This window comes from Belonocnema kinseyi, chromosome 2 (genome assembly GCF_010883055.1).
Source record: "Belonocnema kinseyi isolate 2016_QV_RU_SX_M_011 chromosome 2, B_treatae_v1, whole genome shotgun sequence".
NCBI classification, from domain to species: Eukaryota; Metazoa; Arthropoda; class Insecta; order Hymenoptera; family Cynipidae; genus Belonocnema; species Belonocnema kinseyi.
In genome coordinates this window covers 58,859,815-58,885,998 of record NC_046658.1, presented here as the reverse complement: position 1 = coordinate 58,885,998, position 26,184 = coordinate 58,859,815, and the positions used below count along the sequence as shown (strand labels likewise).

General features: G+C 29.3%; 2 protein-coding genes across 4 annotated transcripts; one reads left to right on the top strand and one right to left on the bottom strand.

Annotated features, from left to right (window-relative positions):
• Window positions 1–84: 84 nt before the first annotated feature.
• LOC117168280 (syntaxin-8) lies at window positions 85–8,165 on the bottom strand. The gene is made up of 5 exons (XM_033353799.1): window positions 7,695–8,165; window positions 7,225–7,419; window positions 4,354–4,607; window positions 4,189–4,281; window positions 85–641 (listed from the first exon to the last, which is right to left on the bottom strand). The coding sequence occupies exons 1-5, from the start codon at window positions 7,727–7,729 to the stop codon at window positions 478–480; spliced, it is 741 nt and encodes a 246-aa protein (XP_033209690.1). The 5' UTR covers window positions 7,730–8,165; the 3' UTR covers window positions 85–477.
• An 835-nt stretch (window positions 8,166–9,000) lies between these two features.
• Window positions 9,001–25,141, top strand: LOC117183099 (transmembrane protein 184B). Of its 3 annotated transcripts, XM_033376265.1 has the most exons (7): window positions 9,001–9,280; window positions 11,723–12,014; window positions 12,753–12,967; window positions 16,036–16,630; window positions 19,061–19,302; window positions 19,392–19,476; window positions 23,458–23,633. In XM_033376265.1, exons 3-7 carry the CDS (start codon window positions 12,761–12,763, stop codon window positions 23,631–23,633), a joined length of 1,305 nt encoding a protein of 434 aa, XP_033232156.1. In that variant the 5' UTR covers window positions 9,001–9,280; window positions 11,723–12,014; window positions 12,753–12,760. The 3 variants fall into 3 exon arrangements, with proteins under 3 accessions (XP_033232156.1, XP_033232154.1, XP_033232157.1); XM_033376263.1 differs by lacking the exon at window positions 11,723–12,014 and having other exon boundaries at window positions 23,458–25,141; XM_033376266.1 differs by lacking the exons at window positions 11,723–12,014; window positions 23,458–23,633 and adding an exon at window positions 20,369–21,550.
• Window positions 25,142–26,184: the final 1,043 nt, after the last annotated feature.

Here is a 26,184-nt window from a genome sequence, read left to right as displayed (position 1 = left end):
AAACGAATCGTTCAACCTTACAAAAATACGCATCTTATTCAATAAAAAATTCAATAATAAATAATAAACATTACATTTCTAAGCTGAAAATGCATTGTGCCCTTAGTAAACTACGAAGAATATAGTACACCCAGTCAATGATTACAATTAATACAATTATTTTCTCTCGTAACTCATTCTTTGGCATGACATGGCATAAAAATACTTTAAACGTCTCATGCATTCCTAACTCCTTCTTTTTACAAAAATCTTATTCTCATAAATTGCAAAACCTGAAAACTACGTATCACGATTGATATTTCAAATCTATGGACAAAATACTTGAAATACTCTCTTAAAGTATCCAAAGCAACAAAAATTAACCTGAAAAGCTGCCAAGCGCAAGACTATTGAATCAGCAAAGTTTCTTTCCAGAAAACTAAGTTCATTTTTAGTATTTGCCATTTGTCCTAAAATAAAGGATATCTACAAAATCAATTATTTTATTAAACTTACTACTACTATGCTTATTAAAAGAATAATTATGATAATCCAGTAGCCCCATGTTCTATCTTTTTCACTGATACTTTGCACTGATCGTGTTCCCTGAATCAAACGTTCATCGGTTCTGTCGACGTGGTCTGCTAAATCGTCGATTATTTCTGAAATAATTCCAAATTTTAAAAACATCTATTAGCATTAAAAATAGAAATGGAAAATAAATATGATTTTTTTTAATCTTTTAAAATATAACCGCAAAAAAATCAATTTGTGTAACAGGATAAAATTGGACAAAAAGTCTTAAAAGAAAAGAAGTAAATTTCAGAAAAAAAATTTCATCTGAGAAATTTTATAGCAAACTGCCGGTAAATATTTTAGTATTGTATTTTATATTGAATCAAAACTTTTCGTAAAATTGAAATGAATTATTAAGATCATATTTATATTATTTAGAGCGAACACTGCAACGGGAATCTTTTAAGATCGGGAAATAACCCGGAATTTGTACGCGGACCAGAAGTTTTCTTAAATTTTCAATTTAAAAAAATTTTTAATTAAGAAAATAATAGTTTTTATTTAGAAAGCAGCACATAATAAAACGTCCTCAATGGTAAAAATATTTATCGAGTTAGAAAAGCTAATATATTAAATTTTAGTTACAGACTGAACACTCTTTTCCCTATTTCCGTCTCTACCCTTTTTTTTTAAATATTCTTTTTCCTCTGTTTTTTCGCTTGAATGCAGCTGAATCAATATAATCAAATAAGAAAATCCAACTATTTTTGATTGAAAATTAATTCTTTTTCATTAAAAATTCAAATATTTTGTTAAAAATTGAATTGTTGTGTTAAAAATTCAACCCTTTTGGTAGAAAATTTGTCTGTTTGAATTGAAATTTCATCTTTTATGGTAAAAATCACATTTTTTCGTCGAAAATTCAGCTTTCTTGATTAAAAATTAACTTTTTTGTTGCAAATTCAACTGCCTTCTTAACAATTCAATGATTTGGTTAAAAGTGCAACTCGTCTTGGTTGAGTGTTATTTTTATTTAAAAATTCAACCATTTGGTTCAAGAGTCATCTTTGTAGGTTAAAAATTCGACTAATTTCTTGAAAATTTAGTTATTTGGTTAAAAATTAACTTTTTTTGTTGCAAATTCAACTGTCTTCTAAAAAATTTAATTATTTGGTTGAAAGTGTAGCCGTTTTTGGTTGTTTCATTTTTTATTAAAAAATTCGACAATTTGGTTGAAAATTTATATTAATTAGGTTAAAAATTTAACTACTTCCTTGAAAATTTAATTCTTTTATTAAAATTTAACTATTTTGTTGAAAATTCGTCTTTATTTGTATTTTTCGGTAAAAAAATCGTCTTTTTGGATTAAACAAGCGAAGTTTATTTTTAAAAAGTCATCCTTTTCGTTTGAAAATTCATTTTAATTTATTGTGTATTAACTTTTTCGTTGAAAATTCAACTGTCTCTTTAAAAAAATGGATTTTTCGGCCTGAAAATCCGTCTTTTTTTCCTTTTTTGTTGAAATTTCTACTTCTATTTGGTTGTAATTGCAACGGTTTGGTTCAAAATTATTGTTTTAACATTTAATACAATTTGGTTGAAATTAAATCTTTTTTGTTTGAAAATCCGACCAGTTGGTTGAATATTCAAGTATTTGTTTAGAAATTCAATTATTTTATTAAAAAGTCGACTATATTTTAAACCATTAAACTGCCCGAGAACAAAAATTTTTAACCCGTATTGGGATCTGAAATACGCGAATACGCCACCTAGTGGCTGATTCGGAAAGCCCTGATCGTAGGTAAATTTTGACGAGAAGTATAGGCGAATATACAAAAATAATGTTTCTAAAGGTTTTACAGTGTTTTTCACAGTGAAACTGGGATAAAAATAAAAAAGTGATAAATAAAAAGTCACAAATCAAACTTTATCAATGGAGTTTTCGCCACGAAAATGGAAGAGCAAAATACCCGGTAAAATAAGCGTACAATAGAGAAAAATTAATATTCTCAGATTTCAGCGCAAATGTGAAGATTATTCTATTATTTTGAATGCGCGATTTTTCCATCTGCCTGAAATGCCACAATAAGAATAAAATACATCCTAAACTTATTCACTTCTATTTCCATAGCGACAGCCATACAGTTTTCTATTCTCCCAAAGAGAACGTGTTTTCAATATATTTAATTCCTTCTAATTGTACCGGTAAAGCACCTCACATAGATATTTTTTATTCCTTAGAAGTGTTCATATTTTGGTTTTATCTAATTTCTTCTAATAAGTTCACAAAATATGTGTAATAAGTTGTTTTAATTCCTTCATGCGGAATGTAAATTCTGAAATTTTAATTCTCAACAATTGAACACTGCCTCTCTAGATTTAAAATTATTTAAATTCACACATTTGCATAGATTTCTTTGTTGAATTTTTTAAGACGTTTAAATAAATTATCAAAATATAAATATAAATTTGAATATTTATCGAATTTATAAGTCATAAAAGATTTAATAATGAAAAATAGCTTAAATAAATGCTTTCGTTAAATTTTACTAAGTCGATTGAGAAGAATAAGATTTTCACTTTTTCTGTTCCCGTTGGGGGATTTTTAGACGGAGGAAAAAACGCGTATTCATAGGAATACAAATTCTTAATTTTTATCTGAATTCAACGCTTGTTACCGGGTATTTTGTTGTGTGTTTGGTTGCTCTTCTACTGCTCGAAAGCAAGAAACTATTCGGTTTTTCTGAAATTAAATAAACTCCTGTTTAAAAAAAAATGTGAACAATCTTATAGTACATTTAAAGCATTTACTGATAATATGGCTCGAGAAATAAAACAGAATAAAGTAAAAAATGCACGAAGTTCAAACGGATTTTCAAGCTTGCTCCACTGTCAATAAAAAAGTTTGAATAAAAATTTATAATCATCGTCAAGGGTTTATCGATTTTATTCTTCAATGATTTTTCAGCATTCCGAGTGAAAATAATCAAAGCAGGTTCTAAATAAAAATATTATTTTAGGTGCAAATATATCAACGTAACCTCAAATCTGAAAAAAAAGTTACTGCTGATTTGTCATTTCAAGTTTGCATAAATTAAATTTTGCATATTGAAATGTCGATAGTTCATATTACATTTTAAATGTTTATGAGGGAAAAAAATTGAAGAATTTATTATTTAGACAACAAGATTTTTTAAATTTTAATTTGCAAACAAAATGTAATAATAGAAACTGAAGTTTCATTTTCCACCTCTTTTCCGCAAAATAGAAGGTGTCCTGCATGTAAAACTCTTTCTTCTTCTACGAAGTTTCTACATCCCGGTGTAGATTTTGTGAAATCACAAATTTGAGCTACTGTTACTTTCATTTTTAAGATTTAAGACTAATTTTCAATGTTTTTACATGAGTCTTATGAGACGTCTACCTGTCGCCGGCCATATTGCTTTTGCCGCTAGTGGTGCCCTTAAGATTTCAGATCACAATAATTAAAGTATGTTAGTGATATTTTATCATTGGGAATGTTTTATTGTGAGATAAAGTTTTTTTGAAGCTCTTAAAATTAAACATATTAAGATTAGAGGGTAACATTTTTTATGCTTTAATTAAGAAAATCGAAAATTCAGCTTTAATCGGGAAGAATCGGGATTTTTTCTGGTGATAAAATGAATAATTAAAAAGTGAATTCTCGTTTACCGTTGTGGAGATCGACCTCACTGTGAATCGTGTGAGCGATTTGTTTTTGTCTTGAAATTACTTTAGACAATTCTTCTAGTCCTTGTTCTTGTTCTAGAAAAAAAAATTAAATTAAAAATCAATCTGTTTAGAAATATTATATCTGAAGATAAAATAATTGAGTACCTTCCAGTAATCGTTTTTGCTCGCTTTTAAGATCGGTTACCGAAACCTGAATATCTAGAGGCTGATCGTCGTCATCGTCAATTCCCCAGCTGGTTGTTCCAATATCTGCAAAAGCTGAAGAACTGGGAGCCATTAGGCCAGCACGTGACGAGGCCATTTCGTTTCTGCGAGAGTCGAACAGTCTTTGAATCTGCACGTCTTTACTTTGGAGTTGTTCGACTTGCCTCGTTCTACGTTCAGCCTCCTCAGCAGTTCTGTGGTCCTTTGAATTTTAAGGTCTATATTCATTAAAAAGCGTAAAGATACAATCACTGTTTTAATTTCTTCAGAATGCTGACGTTTAATTTCAGTAACTGTATAAGTTATAAATCAGTATTACAAATAAGTTGGTGTTTCTTTACATAGGCTTCAGGGTCCAGTAATAAAAAACTGTGTTTTCTATTTAAAGAACAAATATTTAGTGTCTACTAAAAATTGCGCTTAAATTAGCCGAATTATTACAAGCTGGTTTTTATTAGTTTTCGAGAATTGTTTAAATTTTAGAATTTGTTAGACGTCTGTTCTTTGATCCGGAACCTCAATTATTATAATATGTCTAACATTATAACAATCTTTATTAACATTTAGACCAAAGAATCTTCAATGTGGACAGATATACCATTTTACTTTATTATAGGTAATTTCCAAAATATTTAATTTATATGGGTTCAATAAAAAAAATGTACCTTTAAAGTTTTATTTAAATCCTAAATAATTTAAGTTGAATTAATTTCAATAAATCATTTTATAAGTAAAAGACAAGCTATCACTACTCGCGATACCATATTCTACTTTTGAAAATAATAATTTTTATTTGTGATTATATATATTTCATTTAGAATTTTCAAATATCGTATGTTAAATTTAAAGGAAAATTTTGAAAAACGGTGAAACGCAAGGGAATAGGGGAAATTCTGCACTCTGAAAAGATATGTAATTCCATAAGTATTTGTGAAGTAAAACGAAGCAATTCAATTTTGAGGTTAGGGCCTCATTCCCACGACCTTAAGGGCATGTGTACTTACAGTTTCCCCGGCTTTTTTTCACAAAATTGAAAATTTTTTAAAACTGAATTCGAAGATGCTATAAAATATCATAATGGACGTCCCCAGACTCTTTTTGAGGGATTATATCAAAAAAATTGATTGTCCTAAATAAAAATTTTACGCATATGCATTATTTTGAGGTTACGTCGTTTTTCATCCCTGCCTTTCCGATAATCTGGAAATTATTTATGAACTAAACTTCTTTGATTGCCTGCAAATAAGGTTAGTTCCGGGAGATTACTATCGGCAAGAAAATTCGAATCCTCTGGCTTTGACGTTGAATAAGTATGTGATGAAAAAATGGTAGGTTAATGAATAAGGTCTCATTTTAAAGGTGCAAATATTGTACGTTAATGAACCGAAAAGTAATATTCCAAACAATTATTTGTAGCTTACAGATCTGAAAATCTGATGAAAAGTAAGGAAATTTGATAGCTTTTAAAAACAGTGAACTTTGAAGCATAGTTTTTTATAGAAAAAATAATAGGAAAAATCTGAAAAAATTCATGGTGGTACATTAAACATTTCTGAACAGATTGCCGTCGAAAAATTTGCAAAATATAAATAATTGTTCGTTTTTTGTGAATAAATATGCGAGCGCACTATCCTCAGTTCTAATGAAGATAATGAAGTGATTTAAACTGAAGATAGTTAGTTGAACTATCTGTAATAGTTTACAATTTGAAGGAAGTATGTGTTTCTTGTTGTCTTCGTATAAATTGCGATATTTGAAGTCTGTTTTTTATATAAGAAAGCAAGTGCGAGAGCCAAGCTTGGTGCCGTTTTTTTCAGGGGATCGGCCTCGGTTTTCCTTAACACAGGGAAAGGGTTTGAAGGCCAGAGTGAGGCTCGGACGCACAAGTTGGGTAGGTCGGGCTGAGGAAAACCGAGGACGATCCCCTGAAAAAACGGCACCACGCTGGGCTCTCATACTTGCTTTCCTATATAAAAAACTGACTTCAAATATCCAAATTTGTACGAAGACAACAAGAAGCACATACTGCATTCAAATTGTAAATTATTACAGATAGTTCAACTAAATACCTCCAATTTAAATCACTTCATTATCTTCATTAGAACTAAAGATAGCGTGGTCGCATATTTATTCACAAAAAATGAACAATTATTTATGTTTTGCAAATTTTTCGACGGCAATCTGTTCAGAAATGTCTAATGTACCACCATGAATGTTTTCAGATTTTTCCTATTATTTTTTCTATAAAAAACTATGCTTCAAAGTTCACTGTTTTTAAAAGCTATCAAATTTACTCACTTTTCATCGTATTTTCAGATCTGTAAGCTACAAATAATTTGTTGGAATATTACTTTTCGGCTCATTAACGTGCAGCATTTGCACCTTTAAAATGATACCTCTTTCATTAACCTACCACTTTTTCTTCACATACTTATTCAACGACAAAGCCAGAGGACTCGAATTTTCTCGCCGATAGTAGTTATTATGTTTATTTGTAAGTCCAAAGTTTTCGGCCAAAAATATTGTGTAGTTCGCTCGGGTTACTTGTAACACACATAACCTCGAAATATACACGCACGTTGTTAGCAATATCAAAATTTTTTTGATAAAAAAACACAAAAAAAGTGTGTGGGGACGTCCGTTAGCATGATCGCTATCATTTCCCATAATTTTGAAGGCAAAACATTTCTTATCCTAGGAATAAAGCCGGGGGAATATAACTGAAAAAATCGACAATTTTCTAAGTATCAAATGCCCTTAAAATATATTTTAAACTCTATTTTGCTATAAATTTGCTTTAGTAAAGGATACATGTTTCGCTGTCTTGAAGCTTCTTCCACTTTGATCTTCAGCTGGCGCACTTCACCGCTGTACTTTTTCATACGAATGCGAATATTAGCTGATAAGTGTGCGAATGTTTGTGATGTTCGTGGCTCTCGATCTCGTAGTGTTAATTGCTCCATTATCTCTCGAAATAGTCTCTCGCAGGCATCATACTCCAACAGCCTGATAAAGAAAAATAAAGAAAGTAGGTAAACAAATAAAAAATGATTTAAAGCATTGGCTTATAGCCCAGTTGTGTTGATAAATAATTGAAATTTAGTTTAAATCTAAAGACTAAAATATTTTTAAAAACATCCAAGTTCAACACAAATATTATTCAAATTTCGAATGAGTTTGATCTCTTATTCATTATTTTTAATTAAAAAAACTTGAAAAAAATTATTACAAATTTGAAAAAACCACATATGTTATTTTTATAATTGAGCAAATTACATTACCATGGATCATTGCCTTCGAAATTTATGAGAGCCATCCTTAAATCCCTTTTCTTTATACCCAAAAAATTACTAGAGTTTATAAACTACAAATGACATTTAAGACCGAGTATAGGTTATGTTCTTTTAAAGAAACTCGACTTCGAATATTTAATCAAGCACGAAGCGAAAGTAAAATCTCAAATTAAATGAAAGTGGAAATAACAGTCCGGGAATTAATCAGCACGTGGTATTCGTGATAGTGTCAGGATTTTCCTTTGGAGCAAATATATGCGTGAATATTATTCTTGAACGGAGCAGGTTGTTTACACCCACGTAATTCACGTTTTCACTCCCGATTTCAAGGCATAGACTACCTATTTGATTAAGCGTGACCAAACAATGCACGTCATAAATTATTTCAGCCCGGACTAAGAAAACCCTCGATAAAGGCCGAAAATAATTCACAACATGACGTACGTCAGGACGTGAGCAAAGATGTGAGTTTCGCGATTTTCCAGAAATCGACTGCGCATGTGTGTCAGGAGTGGCCTGTCAAATATTTAAAGGGATTAAGCATGATCTATCATGGGATTTAAATTTGAAATCAATTCCTTATCTTGTAAAAGTTTATTTATGTATAATTTGGTGTACGGTCAACTAGATTAGATTGATGAGAATTATTTCAAAGAGAGATGAAAAAGAGGAAGTTTGTTTTTATCTGAAGTTCAAATGAAGTAACTAAAGCGTCTATAATTTATAAACATCAGAGAACAAGGACCATTTCTCTCTTCCCTGGCTTAATGTTGTAAAATTTATTTTAAAAAATAAAGAATTTATATAAGCTTCAGCCGCTCCTGGTGCACATGCGTATTCATACATTTTTAAAGTGAAGGGAATTATTTCGACCGTGGGAAAGAGTAAAGAGACAAGGACAGAGTGAAGGCAGGCCGAAAGCGATAAAAAAAGAGAAGAAAAGTGATATCTAGTAAATGAGCATTGAAGGATCTTCGTGATATCACTCACTTGAGAAAATGTTATTGATCCTTCGGTTAATCCCAGTCCCACCTAACCTCAAAATGCTTTATCAAATAAGTGTAACACTCGTATAAACAAGTTAAATAACACTTTTCCTAACATTTTCTAGCGTAAAATTCAGAAAGGAAGGGGTGTAAATAATCCAAATAATCCTCAAATGATGATAAAAGGCGAAAAACAATTTTCATAAGAGGGTCTTGGAACCTTGTTCTCGATTACAAAATACTTGATACGATGACAAATCCAGTTATTTTCGCAAGAAGAGAGGGAGATGAGGCAAGAGAAAGAGACGGGAAAAGTGTATGACTGCTGCGTGTGGTAGCGATTTTGCCATCCTCCGATATTTCTTAAATTTTCAAGTTCCTGGAGGCTGCTAGGAAGCAGGAAAGTTTTCCAAAATGTTAAGTTCGAGTGAAGTGCGGTGATTAGGATTAAAAATCACGCGAGGATTACAGATTATAAGTGTTTTACGAAAAGGTCATATCTGCGAATCATCGGACGCGTCGTCGATTGCCTCCTGAAATTGGACATTGCGACTGTCCGTTATCAAGAAACACGGAACTTAACAGCAGGTGAGTTAACTATATCTTCTTCCTTTCTCTTTTTTCAACTTTTGTGCTCTCTCATAAATTATGATTCACGTAACCAAATTTTGTCAGTTTCATGTCCGTGAAACGAAATTGACAGAGAAATGGAGTATAGTCAGGTTGTTGTTGTTGTGCATATTGATTTCTAACCCGAGAACCATCGTGGTCTAATGGTTACGATATGGAAGATTTTCTTTGTTAATTATTTAGTATATTTGATTGATAATAAGGTCAGATCTAATGGCCAGATTATACATTGTAACAATTGTGACGTTTCTTTTACGCATACCTTTTTTGCTTGTCTCCGAAATTAATAAAATCAAAAATCACCAAAAATGTTTATTTTGTTAGACATACAAGGATTTGATACAAAATTATTTTTCGAGTGTGTATAGGAATTGAAATTTCGTTGTATTGTGGTTGTCACATTTGTCATGGATTATCTGTATAGATAAAAGGATGTAACCCGTAGATCTGTGGATATGAGTTTGAAATGTGTCAGGTTCGATCGATTGCTATAATGTTTATCTAAATTTACTTTTTGCTGAAGGCTATATATATTACCTTGACCATTCGGTTTTTCTTTTGGAGAGATACTGTTTTCAAGATCAAAAATTAACAGCAAGGACAAGTATTATGTAGTTTAAAATTCCAATAAAACATATTTTTAAATTGATTTTTTTAATTTTTTCATTATAAGATTCGTTTAATTGTATTCTCCGAAAATAATTGTCGATCAACTGAGATGTTTTCATTTAATGTGAAATATTTGTTTTCTTGAAAAAAAAAATATAAATGGTTTTAAAATTAATATTCGCTGATAAACTTATTATTCAATGAAAATGTAGAGCATACGTGAAAAACGTGAGCACAATCAGGAACATTTTGGGATACATTCGGTGTTGCAATCTTCAGTCGCTTTATTAAACTGAATACTGTATTCTTGTTTAGTGAGTGGAAAAAAACATAAATGTAAAATAAGTAGTTTCCTTGATGACAACTCTCGATGAAGGTCAATAATATGTTATGAAATGCTCTACATGAATCAAGATTCTCTTCAGCAGTAATAACGATTTATAAAAATTGAAATTCTATATAAGGATTCAAAATTTAATACGATAAAAAAAGTCTGCTTGAATTTTTTTTCAGCATTGAATTTAATTCCTAATTGTAAATCGCTTCATTATAAGTATTCAAAAATTGATCATTTCGATTTTAAGGCGTTTAAAATCAAACAATTTTGATCTGAAAACGTTCGGAATTAAATAAATTCAGATTAAAAGATTATATATTCAACATTTTTAAATTAATAGTGGTTTAAACTAATAAATTTTGAATTCAGGTCCTCTAGTGGGCCTGGGAATACCAGGGAATTTGATTTGGGATCTGAAATTTTTTTATCGCAAAATCTACTTTTTGTGATTTATTCACATATCGTATGTTACACCATCAAAGGTTTTCGATAGTCTCTTAAATTACTTCAGTGTTAATTCTTTAACAGTTAAATTTTTTCTCTAAGTTGATTGAAAGCCATCACATTTCTCTATAAAATAATTCAAAATGAAGGAATTTTGTCAATTATTGAAGAAGATATTGTAAAAATAGTGCGAATTTCAATGTTCTTTTAAAAATTGAAAAGAAATCTCATATAAATATTTTACAAAGTTGATACAAAAAAGTTGAAAAAATTCGAGGTTTTCTCATCTTTAGGAATAAAATAAAATGAATATATATTTTAAATAAATATGATAGAAACCTCGTTATGAGATTTTGTATAATTTTATCTGTAAAATAATTCCAAGGACAGTGAAAAATGTTTACTATATTCAATTTTAGGTGCTGTCTATAGTTACGGAATTTTCTGTAACGTTTGTCCTGAACAAGCTGGAAAAGGGTTAGAATTACGGAAAATTCCGTAACATTAGCCCTGAATGAGCAGGAAAAGAGGTTAAAGTTACGGAAAATTCTATAACCATAGAGAGTGCTTATATTTTATTTCAATTTAAAAAAAAAAATAATTGAAATTTACACTACCTTTGCAATGTTAAAAAATGGACAATAGAGCTTTATCCTGCCTTATTTTATAGAGACTCATGTAAAGAAATTAAGCAATCATCGATAAACAGGTGGTATTGTACTTTTAATCTACAATGTACTTTCGATTAATATTGACCACCTCAGTCTGTGATTGAGGATAGATTTATAACACTTGTAAATAAGTAATTTTTTCTTTACGAGATCAATTTCGGTATATGTATATTATATTAAAATTTCCATTACTCTACGTTGGTTTGGGAAATATTACATATAGACATCTTTAAATTGCTCGGTCGAAAAAACCAGAAGTTTCCACTTTCCTGATCACTAGACATCCTGGAAATGAATCCTTCAAGATTCTGCAATTTAATTTCATATTGTATATTTCAGAGTCCCAGAAATTTTAATTTAGATACTTGAATGAAAAACGTTTTGTGGCACAAAAAATTTGAATATTGACTTATCTTTTATCTACATATCAGCGAATGGTAAAAAAATGTTAACTGCTACTCAGTGGATAGTCAAAAGTTGGAGCCTGTTATCTCATGCGAAATCTATCCACGTAAAACTTTCACTCTTTAGATCTCAATGGTCTGTTAGCTTCGGTTGATCATAAAACGTATTGATTGGTCTTCTCGTTTTCATCTCACGAAGGTCAACACCATAGGAAAGTGAAGCACAAGTAAAACTAAAAATGTTTGACCCTTTATTCTATGCCATATTCTATTTCAGAGAAACAAATAATTAATTTGCGAATTTTTATATCATTTTCTGTAAAGTGAAATGTTATGAAAGCGGCTGATGTAATATAACAGGTTTTTTTTTACATATAAGTTCACATTCACTCATACAATTTGCATCCGCTGTTTTAATTCTTCTGAAATTCGGTAATTTTCCTTTTTTAGTTTATTTACCTGTCGTTCAGATTGGTGAGATCTACTATTCCTTAATTTAATTTTAACTGCAATATTCTTGTGTGTTTTTAACAAGCTTCAATTTGATATTTGGTTTTTTAATTGAAATCTAATGTAGAATTTTAGTTTCGAATACAGTTCTCCCGAATGCAAATAAAACAATATGTAAAATAGTGTGACCACTGGGTTGGAAAATGACCGAAAATTTTTGTTGAGATTGGAAAAATCCGATAAATGACATTGACTTTGTTTTTTGAGTGGAACTTTTTGCAATTTTTAGTAGAAAAACGATCTAATCTTTAAAACTTAATGTTAAAATTGTATTTCTTGAATGCTTGCAATTTTATATAATTTTAGCACGAAATTTGACTTGTTCGATTTGAACGAACTTAAATTGTTAATTATTCATCGATAAACTCAGGGAATTTTTTTCTGTGATTTGAGTGGCTAACCTGTAAAACTTTATTGTTAGACGTTGAATTCTAATAAATCAATTTTATTTTCAGATTAAATAATGACTACCAACTTGATGCCAGGAGCATCGGCAACCATTGCTTCGACTCTTAATAATATGACGACAGCAACTGTAACGAATGCTGTTAAAAATTTAACTGCAAAGGATGAGGATATTGAACCAACTCCTATATTTCTACAAACGAAAGCAGCACAGGGTCTTGCAGGAGCGTTTGTCGCATTAGCTCTTTTCCTAACTTGTCAACAAGTAAGTCATCTTTTAGTCATTCAATTCCTTATCCAATTTAATATTATAAACTTCTATTTCAACTATGAAAGTGTTTTCAAATTAAGATTATATAAGTACACAGAAGTTTCCTTTAAAAGGTTTTAAAACTAATTTGAAAAGCTTTCAGTTTAAAATAATTAATTTCAAAAGGTAAGAAGCGAATCTAAAATAGAAAAATTTATTACCTTGGCCTCCAAGGGGAAGCGTTAGTTGTCATGTGTAAATTATAGCCTGAACAATTACCTACCCATCATTTCTCCAGTTGGAATAGATAAACTGCTAATCAAGATCCAATTTAAAATTGTTCATTCTCCAATGCTGTCAATTTAAAATGGTTTATTTTCAATGCTACATTCTCCATTTTTTTTTTAAATAAAAAATGCCTCAATTTTAAAACGTACACTTTTTAATTTCTAAAGATTAAGAATTAATTTGAAAGTATTAAACACATTGTAGTTTGGAAATTACACGGTATAGAATTTGCTTCGAAATTGTCTAATTTTAAAGTCTTTAAAATATTATTGACAGGAAATAACTTGTCCTGGGAAAAAAATCTAATTATCCTTTTAAAAATTGCAATATTATTACTTCTATGAGAAGAACGGATGAGATGGAAAATCCTTCATGTTATTAACATCTGGCAATGTGATGTGCATGAAAGTAGCGAAAATGGTCTACGGTGGCTTCCAGACAATTATTATTAATAATAATAATTGTCTGGGTTAAATATGTTTATTGATGCTCTCGTTTAAAGTAAAAAAGATTACCTTTTATAAAAAAATTGGTACAAAAGAATTATTTCTTCTAAGTTTAATGAATGATGGATTATTTTCTCGAGAAAAAGATTCTATACAACTTAAAATCCTTCAATTTTTTAAATAAATATTTTAATGGTCGAAATAACCAAAAAACAATTTTTCAAACGAAAAATCTTATAAGGAAATAACTATATTTAATAATAATTTATTTATTGATAAAAATTGAATGAGCTTCATTTAAAGATAATCTTTTCCCAAAGAAAATAAGCCACCATTTATTAAAATCGTAAAAAGTTAAAAAGTTTATTAAGAAGCGATAAAAATAGTTAAGTCAAAAACAATATTTCTTAAATAAAGAATGTTTTTATGTTTCAAATTTTTTTCATGAAAAGCAATCTTTTCCCCTGTAAACAAGACCATCAGTAATAATATTGAAATTTGTTAACGTACAAATTACAAGGTGGGCGTTGACCGGGAATTAGCCTGGAATTTTGAACACAGGTAAAAGGCTGGAAAATAACCTGGAATTTGGTTGAAAACCTGGAATTTGGTTAAAACCTGGAATTTTTCAGATTTGTTACATGGTGCCGCTCTTCCTAAAGAAAGTTTTTGAAATTCTGCTCAGTGTTATCAAACATGTCAGTAAAAATATCGAAGCTCATTTTTTATTTATGATTTTAAAGTTATTGTTTCCTTCATAAATGAATGTTCTTTTTATAATATATATTTAAGAATTTAAACTTTGTATTGGTGGATCATTCAGATACTAAAAACCCTTTTATATTTGAGAACAAAAACTTCCTTTTAGATATTTAACGTATTATTGCACAAGTAACCTAAATTAATATAGTTAATTAATAAAGCTGAATAACAATTATTATAATTGTGAATAATTTGGAGACTGTCAACACTAACGTGTTATATATTTTTTCTTTAAATATAAAGTTGACTTATTTACGTTAATTTTAAGGACACAAAAGTAAAATATTACCCAATAGAGAACAGATTGAAGTATGATTTTCTTTCGAAAATCTAATATCTATATTTTAGATCCTGGGTCACAAAAACGCTAATATCTCCTAAATTACGATCCATAAGGTGGATCTAAAAACTGTTTTTGGTTGAAAGTTAATTCTTTTTAATTGGAAAGTCTACCATCACATATATTTTTAGTTCAAAATTCGTCTCTTTTGGTCGTCTTTTTGTTTGTAAGTAAATTATGTTTGCTTGAAAACTTAATTATTTTGTTGAGTATTAAAATACTTTCTTAAAAAACAATATTTTTGGGTTGAAAATTAATTTCTTATATTTGAAAAGTTCACTATTATATTTTAGATTAAAAAATTAATCTCTCTTGATTCAAAATTGTACTATATAGTGGAAAATGTCTTCATTTTGTTAAAAATTCAACTGCTTTGTTGTGCAAATAATTATGAATTGAAAAAATCGAAATAAATGAATTAATAAAATACCTCTATAAATAAATAATTACTTTAAATCAAACAACTTTTTTTTTATAGAATATCTGTCTTTTTGGATTGAACATTCATCTTTTGGTGGAAAATTGCTCTTTTTTGGATGATAATTAATTTGTTATGATTGTATCTTAATTATTTTTAATTAAAAAGTCTATTATGTTTTTTGTTAAGAATTCATCTCGCTTGGTTAAAAATTTAATTATTTGTTTGAAAATTTAAGTAATTTCTTAAAGTCATCCTTTTTAGTCGTAAATTCAACAGGTTTGTTAAATATTCACATTGTGTTATAACAAAATTCATCGCTTTTTATTAAGAAATCATCTTTTGGTTAAAAAGTCCAATTTTTTGGTTCAAAATTGATCTTTCTTGGTTAAAAATTCAAATGTCTTCAAATGATTCGTCTCCAAAATTTCAAAATTTAACTATTTGGTTTAAAATGCAACTGTTTTTGGTTGATGTTTAATCGTTTTTATTTGAAAATTTGATGATTTGGTTGAAGATTCATCTTTGTAGGTGTCTAGTTGAAATTTATTCAAAAGAATTGATTCACCCTTTTTTTTAAATCACTCCATTTCCCCTGTTTTGAGTGCATTTTGGGCTTCGAAGTCTCTATATAAATTTAAAAAAAAGTTAACATTTTAGAACTCCAAGGTAATATGACCAGAAAATAGCCTGGAATTATTTTTTTGAAAGTTTGAGTGGCTAACTGGCCACCCTGAACTATATATTTTTCATTGAGCCCGGTTTTTCGTGCACATAATTACTTTAAATTAATAGTGGAATTCGTAATGATTGAAATTGTTTATTACAGATTTATCATCACCTGAGGTGGTACACGAATCCAACAGAGCAGCGATGGATAGTCAGAATTTTATTCATCGTGCCAATCTACGGCTCATATTCGTGGATCTCTCTGATGTTCTTCAACAGCGAGAGTTACTACGTGTACTTCTTCACAGTGCGAGACTGCTACGAGGCTTTTGTAATATACAATTTCCTGTCGTTGTGCTACGAGTACCTCGGAGGAGAGGGCAATATTATGTCGGAGATTCGAGGCAAGCCGATCCGTTCCAGCTGTCTTTATGGGACCTGCTGCTTGGTTGGGAAGACCTACACCATCGGTTTCCTACGATTCTGCAAGCAAGCGACTCTGCAGTTTTGTCTGGTTAAACCCGTGATGGCCTTTGTCATCATATTCCTGCAAGCTTTCGGACATTACCGAGATGGTGACTGGTCTCTCGATGGTGGATACATTTATATTACGTCCATCTACAATATCAGCGTTACCCTCGCCTTGTACGGACTCTTTCTCTTCTATTTTGCTACACGAGACCTGCTCACCCCCTACGAACCGGTTCTCAAGTTCTGCACCGTCAAGAGCGTCATTTTCTTGTCCTTCTGGCAAGGTAGTTACTTTTAAATTACTATTATTATTTCAGAATGTTTTTATATGTTGTTATTATTATTCTATTTTAGAATTATTTAATAATGAGAGGTAAACCAGCTTATTTTAAGAATTCACAGATGATTTCACTAAGATTTCACAAAAATTTTGAAGGATTCACAAACATTGCGAAGATTTCAATAAGATATCAAACACTTCAAAAAGATTTCACTAAGATTTCAAAGATTTCAAAATACCTAACAACAATTGCAAAGGATTTACAAATAAATCCCAAGATTTTACTGTAAGATATTAAAGATTGCTCAACGATTTAAACGATTTCACAAAAATGTCAGATTTTATAAACATTTGATAAAGATTTCGTAAAAAGTTTCATAAATTTCGTAAAGATTTCAAATGTTTCAGAATATTTCGTTAAGATTTTAAAAAATTTTAAAGGGCTTTAAAAAATTCGAATAAAAAGCTCGTAAGTTTAACATTTTCTATCATTTATTATGGTTTAGTGTAAAAATATATTTCCACGAGGAAGATACATGTTTTTAAATTTCATTTGAAATCGATTTTAAAAACATTAAAATATTTACAAAAATTTTTTAATTTTAAATGTTTCACAAAGATATCAAAATTTTTCAAAGTATTTCCAAATATTTCACAAAAATTTAATAGATCGTAAATAAATTATAAATATTTCAAAGAGTTTATAAAAGATTTCAAAAATTTTAATGGATTTCAAAAGACTTCAAAAATTTTTAAGGATTTACTGAAGACTTCAAAGATTAAAATTTTTTTTTAAATTAAAAAAAATGTCAAATATTTCGAAAAATTTAAGAGTTCACAAAAGATTTTAGAAGATTTCAATCGGTTTCACATACAGTTAATAGATTTCACAAAAATTTTGAAAAGTTTTCGAAGATTTCAGAAAATTTTTTAACATTTCAAAGAGTTTACAAAAGATTATAAAAATTGTAATGGATTTCAAAAGGTTTTACAAACAATTCAAAGATATCACAAAAATTTTAGAAAGCTTTTAATGATTTTAGAAAAATATCAAAGGTATCGAAAAATTTCAAAAATTTTGAAGAGTTTACAAAAGATTACAAAAATAATTTTCATTGATTTCAAAAGATTGCAAACCTTTTTTAAGAATTCACAGCAGATTTCGATGATTTCAATAAGATTTCACAAAAATTTCGAAGGATTCACAAATATTACGAAGATTTCACTAAGATAACAAACACTTCAAAAAGATTTCACTAAGATGTCAAAGATTTAAAAAGACTCCAAAGAATTTACAAATAAATCCCAAGATTTCTGTAAGATATTAAAGATTTTTTAAAGATTCCTCAACGTTTTAGACGATTTCATAAAAATGTCAGATTTTGCAAAAATTTTATAAATATTTCGTAAAAAGTTTCATAGATTTCGTAAAGATTTCAAATGTTTCAGAATATTTCGTTAAGGTTTCAGAAGATCGCGAATAAATTAGAAATATTTTAAAGAGTTCATAAAATATTACAAAAATTTTCATGGATTTCAAAAGATTTCAAACATTGTAAAGGATTTACTGAAGACCTCAAAGATTAAAATTTTTTCAAAGAATTAAAAAAAAATGTCAAATATTTCGAAAAATTTAAGAGTTCACAGATTTCGTAAACATTCCAAAGGTTTCTGAATATTTCGATAAGATTTCAGAAAGATTTTCAAACAATTTTAAGGATTTCAACAAATTTTGTAAGTATTTAAAAGAATTTCATCAGATTTCACAAAAACTTCAATAGTTTTACAATAATTTCACAAAGATTTTCAGATTTCAAAGGATATCAAAAAATTTCGAAAGATTTCACAAAATTTTCGCGAATATATCAAAGATTTTTTATTGCTAGAATTTTGAAACTTTTACAAAATTTTACAAGTAATTTTATATTTATGCAAAAAATCATAAGTTTAACATTATTGTTACTTATTATGTTATATTCTGACAATATATTTCCATAAGGGAGATAAATTGGAAGAAAATTTCAGTTGTAATCGATAAAAACATCAAAATATTTAAAAAGATTTTAATAATTTCGCAAATATTTCATGAACTGGACAATTTTTCTTGGCTACAGTAATGTTTAGAGCTTATTTAACTAAATTAAATAAATAAAGCAACGTTTTTCTCTTTTTTTTTTTAAATAAGCCTATTTTTATGAAAATTTAAGTAGCCATGAAATTTAAATGATTTCCAATCTAACAGAAATAATTTTAGTTATGACTGAATTTTTGCATTGTGAGCAAAGTACATGTATTTGCAATTAAAATTTTTTAAAATTGAAATTAGTTCAATTATGTTCAAAGTTGTTTAGCTGCATTGACAAATTATTTCAAATTCTTTGAGTGAAAAAGCAGCTGAAACTTGGTATTGACGGAATCATCTAAATATTTTCAGGTGTGCTCTTGGCTATATTGGAAAAAGCTCAGGTCATTTCGCCTGTAATTGATAGCTTAGGGCATTCAACTGGAGCAGGTACTGTGTCTGCTGGCTACCAGAATTTTCTGATTTGTATCGAGATGCTTTTCGCCGCGATTGCCCTGAAGTATGCTTTCCCGTACCAAATTTATGCAGCTGGTTGCGTCACGGACTCGAGAGGACGTAGTGTGACAATGCAAAGTATTAGCAGCAGCCTAAAGGTAATTAAAATATTTAAAATTTAATCAAATACTTGATTAATTTCTCAGAAACAGGAAAAGATGAAAGAGAAAATAATTCAATTTTGCAGGAAACTATGAATCCAAAAGACATTATGACTGATGCCATCCACAACTTTCATCCGCAGTATCAACAATACACTCAGTACAGCTCTGGTAAAGATAAAACTCTATATTATTAAGTTTTTTAATCATTTGAAAGTCAAAATAGCACTCGATATTGTACAAATATTATATTGTGGCATGAAGTAGCCAGTTTCAGTGTAGCATGTGCAACAAATCGAAAAATTCATCTTCCATGAAGAATTTTCAGAATCGTATGTCCATAGTGAATGTCGATGTTTTTTTTTTTCTTGACTATACTTCATTTTTTTTAAACTGCTTTTATTTTATATTAAGTTTCATTTAATAGAAAACTCCTCATATTTTATTATTATTATTATTATTATTATTACACCATTAAGCCATTTCCCTTTCGGGGTAGGCGTGACTCACTCGGCAGGGGAAAGGAGTAGTGTGTGGATGAGATAGAGATTTTTCAGATTGATCCAGAATTCTCGTGCTATTTATGTAATTTCATTTATCTAATATTTCTGGCACCAAAATCACTGCTGAAAATGTTCGTTTTCGCAAGGCAATGATTTTGTATTCAAAGTCACAATATTTTGTAGATCACTAATAGCACATGCGCATTTATCACAGCACACACTTTAATCATCTAAAACAGTCAGCTAGACTCGAAACATAAACGATTTTTCAATAACTCATAAATCCTCTTCTTTCGCTTTTGTAAATACATCTACATTTTACATATAGTTTTGTTTTGATCGCAATTGCTGACTGTTTTTAATTCAAATGCTTAAAAATTGGAATGTAAAATAATCGATTAAATTTAAGAGCACCTGCAAGCAAGAATTGTGTAAATAAATAATTATCGAGATCTCGGGTGAGTTTTCGATTTTAAACACACGCTTAAAACACTGCAATGGTGAAACCGGTGCAAGCTTAGAGAAAAAAAAGCGATGAGCTTTGTTTGCTGTTTTTTCAGACGTCAATACGAACTTGTCCTACGAAAAGCTGTGAGCATCTCAATTTTTTATTTCAAGAAACATTGGACTTCGGACTTTGCTCGTCCTTAGCAGAGGACCAAAAAGTTCCTAAATCGGCAATAAATGCATTATTATCGAAAATTTCTTTGTACTCGTTTTATCAAATGCAGATGATCTGATCGAATTCGATTGTCTGCAATAAAACAGATTCCTCTGGAGCTAATATTGGAAATACTGACAATAACCGTCCAAGATATCTCCGTTGGGATTGAACTAGCCTTATTGTATAAAATAGCGTTTAAGCACTTAACGGTTACGTATACATAATTCCTAGAAAAAAAAAACGAAACATAACGAAGCGGTGTAAATCTGCGGCGCTTGCTTTTCAATAAACTTAATGACGATAAATAACAGCCGACAAATGTCTCCTTCTTCAATTCGAAATTTTTTCACTCGGGGCCAGTTTTTATCCATTTTCTTTATTGAATATCATTTAGCTTTAAAACAAATAAAATCGGAAATCATGGTGACAATTCGCACGCTATTAAACAATGCCCTTACGAATGCGCAATTACCAAGTACTTTTTTATTTTATATTCGTTTCCTTATTATCTTCTCGCACGATACCTGAGCTTCTTTGATTTGACCCCTTTCCTTCCCTGATCTGCATGATGCTAACCGAACACTTCTCATTTTACGTCGCTGGTATTTATACTGATGAAATCTAGCTTTATGTTGGAATGTAAGACAAGTATGATTATAGAATAATTCTTATAATATCGTACCAAGTGCATTGTGACCGACTATTACTCCTGGGGCTTTCAATCTGAAGAATCAAATTTATAATTAACAGGGTGAATACATTTATTTATTTTACTGCAAATGCAGGAGGCTATTTTTTAAATTGTAATTTTGACTGGAAAATAAGTTGTGGCTTTCCTGCAATGATTGTCTTCAATAAAATAAAATAAATGTTAAAGTATATACTAAACGTATTAAAATTTTTTATCATTAATAACCCATTATTTGAAACATTTTTTAAATTAAATTCTTCCAAGATTTGATTTTGTATTTTGAAACTTTAAATATTCATGTATTACAAAGCTTTTAACTTTGAGCGGTTTGAAAATAAAACTCCCTTAATTTAAATTTGGAAACTTTCAATTAAAAAAAAAAAAAAACCAATGTAAATATTAAAATTTAAGTCTTCAAAGTTCCAAAAAGTATAGCATTGAGAAAAATTTAGTCTTTTTAACCTTGGTACTGGGGCGGAGTAAAAATGCTGAAATTTTTATTATCGTTTTCGCCGAGCAAGGAAACAGTTGTGTTTTGCATATGTTTTGTTTTTTAAAGAACAATTAATTTTGTTATACGGTCATCTTTGCAGTCACTGCAAAAAGTGTTCCGGATATCGTCACAAATAGTTGTGGTTTGGCATACGAGAAATACAAAATAAACCTTGAAATTCAATTTTCTATCTTTTTTTTTTAAATATCTGCTGTTCAGTTTTGAGATTTAACATTTTTTTAATTCGAGCAGTTATATCATTGAGTCAAAATATGCCAATATTTTTTTTCCAATTGGGGTAATTGCATATTTGATTTAAAACAATGAATTAAATTTCAAGTTCGACGTGTAAAATGGTTTAAACAAATTTGTTAATTTTTATTTTTATGTTTCACTAGTTGAAACGGGGTCTAAAAAAAATTCTTTATAATTTTATAGTAGACCGAATCGATTTTAAATTAGACTGGTTCTATACTTGAAAGTCCTAGAATCTCTCGAGGACGAAATATATGTGTTAGTGTTTAGGAAAAATTAGGCGATATGTATTTTTCCGATTTGGGAACAAAATTGTTCTACGAGTTATGTGTATTTGAATTTTATTCTTTTCTACAAAAAATGATTTTTTAAATCTCTATAACTTTGGACCTAATTAAGATATTTATCGCTTTCTATCTAATTCGGACATTGCTTATTTTCTTATTTGCTTATTTGCTCCTTTCCAAACCCACACTTTTTCTGAAAATATTAAAAGTCGATTTTATCAAAAAACCCACTTTTTCTGCCCATTTTTTTTAAAATTATGCTTGCATAAGTTCTCTGGAAAAGACCTCTTCCTCTGTTGCAATGTATTGGTAGAAATTTTCCAAAATATTAGAAATAATAAAAAAAAGTTGAGGTTTTCTAAAAAATATTTTTCTTTTAGTTCTCAAAATTTGAGGAAATATATAAAAAAGATATTCTGGGAAACCCCAGTTTTTTATTTCTCCACAGTTTCTGCTTATACGTATAGGGAAGATATCCTATCAGCTATTTGGCTCCGATAAAACTTATAATATGTCTCCATTATGAAAATTCAAATTCAACCAAAAAACTGGGAACAAATGTAAGTGTGGGTTTTTCTGAGAAAATCTACTTTTAATATTTTCAAACAAATCGCAGATGATAAGTATCTCGATTATGTCAAAATTTTATAGACGTTTAAATACAACATTTTTTTTCTAAATACAAAGATCAAAAGTGGAATACGCATAACTTCGTCATTTTTCGCAAATCGAAAAAATAAGTGTCGCCTAACTTCCTTTAAAAAACAATATTTCGTTCCCGAGAGATTCTATAACTTCAAGTGTAGAACCTGTTTGATTTAAAATGAATTTCGGTCAGCACATAGAAAAAATGTATGAATTTTCAAAACTTGGAATTTTCAAATTGAGAAACTGAATAAAAGACATTTAAAAATTTCACTCTTAATTTCTTTTGGATGCTAAACGAGAACTACATCGCTCGGCTCAAATGAATTGATCAGTTTAAGTATTCTCACTTCGCTCTACTGGATACTTATAAAAATCAATTGAATATTGAATCATTTGAAATAATTTATTATGATGAGAATTCTGGATATGGACACATTTCTTAAAGAACTCTTGAATTAAAATTTAGAACTCAGTATTATTTATTTATTAATACACTTCGATCAGGAATTTCTTGTTTTGCTTCTTCAGAATTGTAAGACCTAAACCTGTACAGTGTTTTGCCTGAAATTGACGGGTGATAATGCGTGAAATGATTGTAAAAACTATGTTAGGAGGCACAAAGGGCCAGCGAGGTATGCGCGTATCCAGCTACGATCCAGACGATCCTCAGAACATGCCAGTTCCACCACCTCAGAGACGCAACACATCTCATCAACGTGTCGCCACCATCTCCCAGAATTATAACGAAAAAACAATGTTACTCAGCAGCGACGAGGAATTCCAGTAAAAAGCAAAAAAGGAAAGCAGCAGAAAAAAGTCAAATTCAAAGGCTTCTTACTTGAAGTCTTTTTCATCGAGCGCAGTCTGAATGATTTTTTTCTAAAAGAAAATGAGAACTCAGCTTTCGAAATACTATTTGTAAACTTTGTTTTTCTGTGTACATATTATCGATTGTAATTTGTAATTTGCATTCTCCTCTATCTCAGGAAGAAGCAGAGGAGGGTAAGACGAAACTGAATGAAACAGGTTCGAACCATGAATCGTATTGTAATAGTTCCATAATGTTATATTCATGTTAACAACATCGTTATGTTACGCAGCGTAAGATAGTATAGAAAATATTTATTTTAATACGCTCACACGTTCGAAGCGGTGTTACTCGTTTTCTTGGGCGTGGTGCCACAAATCGTCTTGCCTAATTTTTAAGGCAACGCTTCTGCGTACAGTATTGTTTTATTTTTTTATTTTTCAAATGCAGTCATTTTCATTTAATATAAAGTAAGAATTTGAAGACACCCGAAATGTAGAAGTTGGAAAACAGTTTTGAAAAGTCAATTTTATTAAGTACCAATTTTCGTGTGCGCTTTGAGTTTTTTCTTGAATCAGATAATTATTTAGGAATGTTAAAATTAAATGTTTCTTTAAAGCAAAAGAATCTAAAAATGTTTAGAATACTAATTTATTGTGAAATATTAAGAAAAAAGTGTTCCGAATTCGCATTTCGCTTTTCTTTACAATAGTTTTCAGCAGAAAAACATTTAATGAAAATACTCATCCCCATCAAAAACAATTTTTCAAGCGTGGGCTTTCCGAATTTCAAACAATTACGCTTACTGGAGGCATTTAAATTTGTTTGCAACGCATTTAAAATTTTTTTGCAACGCCCGATACTTTGGTAAAAGTCTCCACGCTATGTCGTGAGGATAACAAACAACTCTTAATGTTGCAAGAAATACTGTGTTAATGTGAAACGTTTTTTCATTTCACGACAAATCACTGTCAATTTTCACGCTTCAAGACTTCGACATCGACTCAGTACTTATTATTATTAAATAGTGACAATTATTATTGTAGGACTTTGAGTCTTGTAATTTGTGTTATTTTTTTTTATAAATAGATTTCTTCTGTATGCAAGTTTTAATCGTTTCTCACAATCATAACCATTTATTTTCTAAATTATTTTGTTTATTAATCAGAATTTGCTTTGAGCTTTTCTCTCTGATCTATTAGCTTTCTACTACCGAAGAAATCGTGATTCGAAAGATGCAAAAGGTACTCATTAAGTCATAAAACTACATTCGCGTCCTAGATTGAAAAAAAACACTATTAAATGTATATACTATATATATCGTTATTATAGATTGTATGTAATAACGTGAGCAAAAATGGACACTAATGATTTTTCTTTAACAATTTCGAATCTATGAAAGCCGTGGGTGGGAGTTTATGGGAGTGAGAGTGACGAACGATAAATAAAAATGTGTCTGAGATAAATAAACTATCGATACCTGGCAATCTGTGTGATTTCTTTTCGTTTCCTTTTAAATTTCTACTGCTGAAAATTCTGAAAGCCAAGCAAAAAAGGAAGTAAAATTTGATTTAAATCAATTTTGCGATTTTGTTTTCTAATTCGAAAATCAAAATTTTTTAAACGTTTATTAAAATGTATCTATAAGTACAAATATTATGGAGATTTTTTTGTTGTATTTTTATTATCGAGAAAATTTATTTACAAGTTTGATCGGTCTTTTTTAAAAACAATGGAAAATTAGAAAATTAATTATACTAGAAACTAAAAGTTTTTTTAGAATTCGAAAACTTATTAATGTTACAAGTATAATTGTGCCTTGTTGTCATTGAAACTTTCTCTCTGAAAAAATTAGAAAAAAAACTTGTTAATACTTTTTCGACGACAATGCGACAATTTTACAAACTTTTAGAAGAAAAATGTATCCAATCACTAACAAATTTCGTATCACATGATTTTTAATGCAATTTAAAATATGTTCAATTTCAACTTTTTTTAATTCTTAACTTTATCAATTATGAAATCATTAAGTTTACAATGCGTAATTCTAAAACTTTGTACTTGATGAATCTGGTAAAAATTAGACAATTGACAGATTTTGACGTGAAAAATTGAACCTTTTCAGTTTGAAAGCATTAACAGTTAAGTGTAAACGTCCAATTTAAACTTCATGAATTATTTTTCATTTTAAAATAATTTCAAATGAATATGTTCACAAGTAAACGTTTTTATTAAATTAAAAATTCTATTTAAATATTGTTTGTCTAAAATATTTCATTTGAACCCATGCAATTTGTAATTTTGTTGAATTAAAAAAATTATAATATGTTTAGCAATAGCGACTGTTCATTAATTTGAATCAACTTAAAATAAACATAATTTATCTTCTAATTTCAAAATCGTTCAGTTCAAAAAATTTGAACCGTTCAATTGTCTATGTTTGCAGCTTGAAATTTCTTGGAATATAATTTTGAAAAATCATGAATTTAATGATTCTTTTTTTAATACAGAGCATTAAAAATGGTGTTCT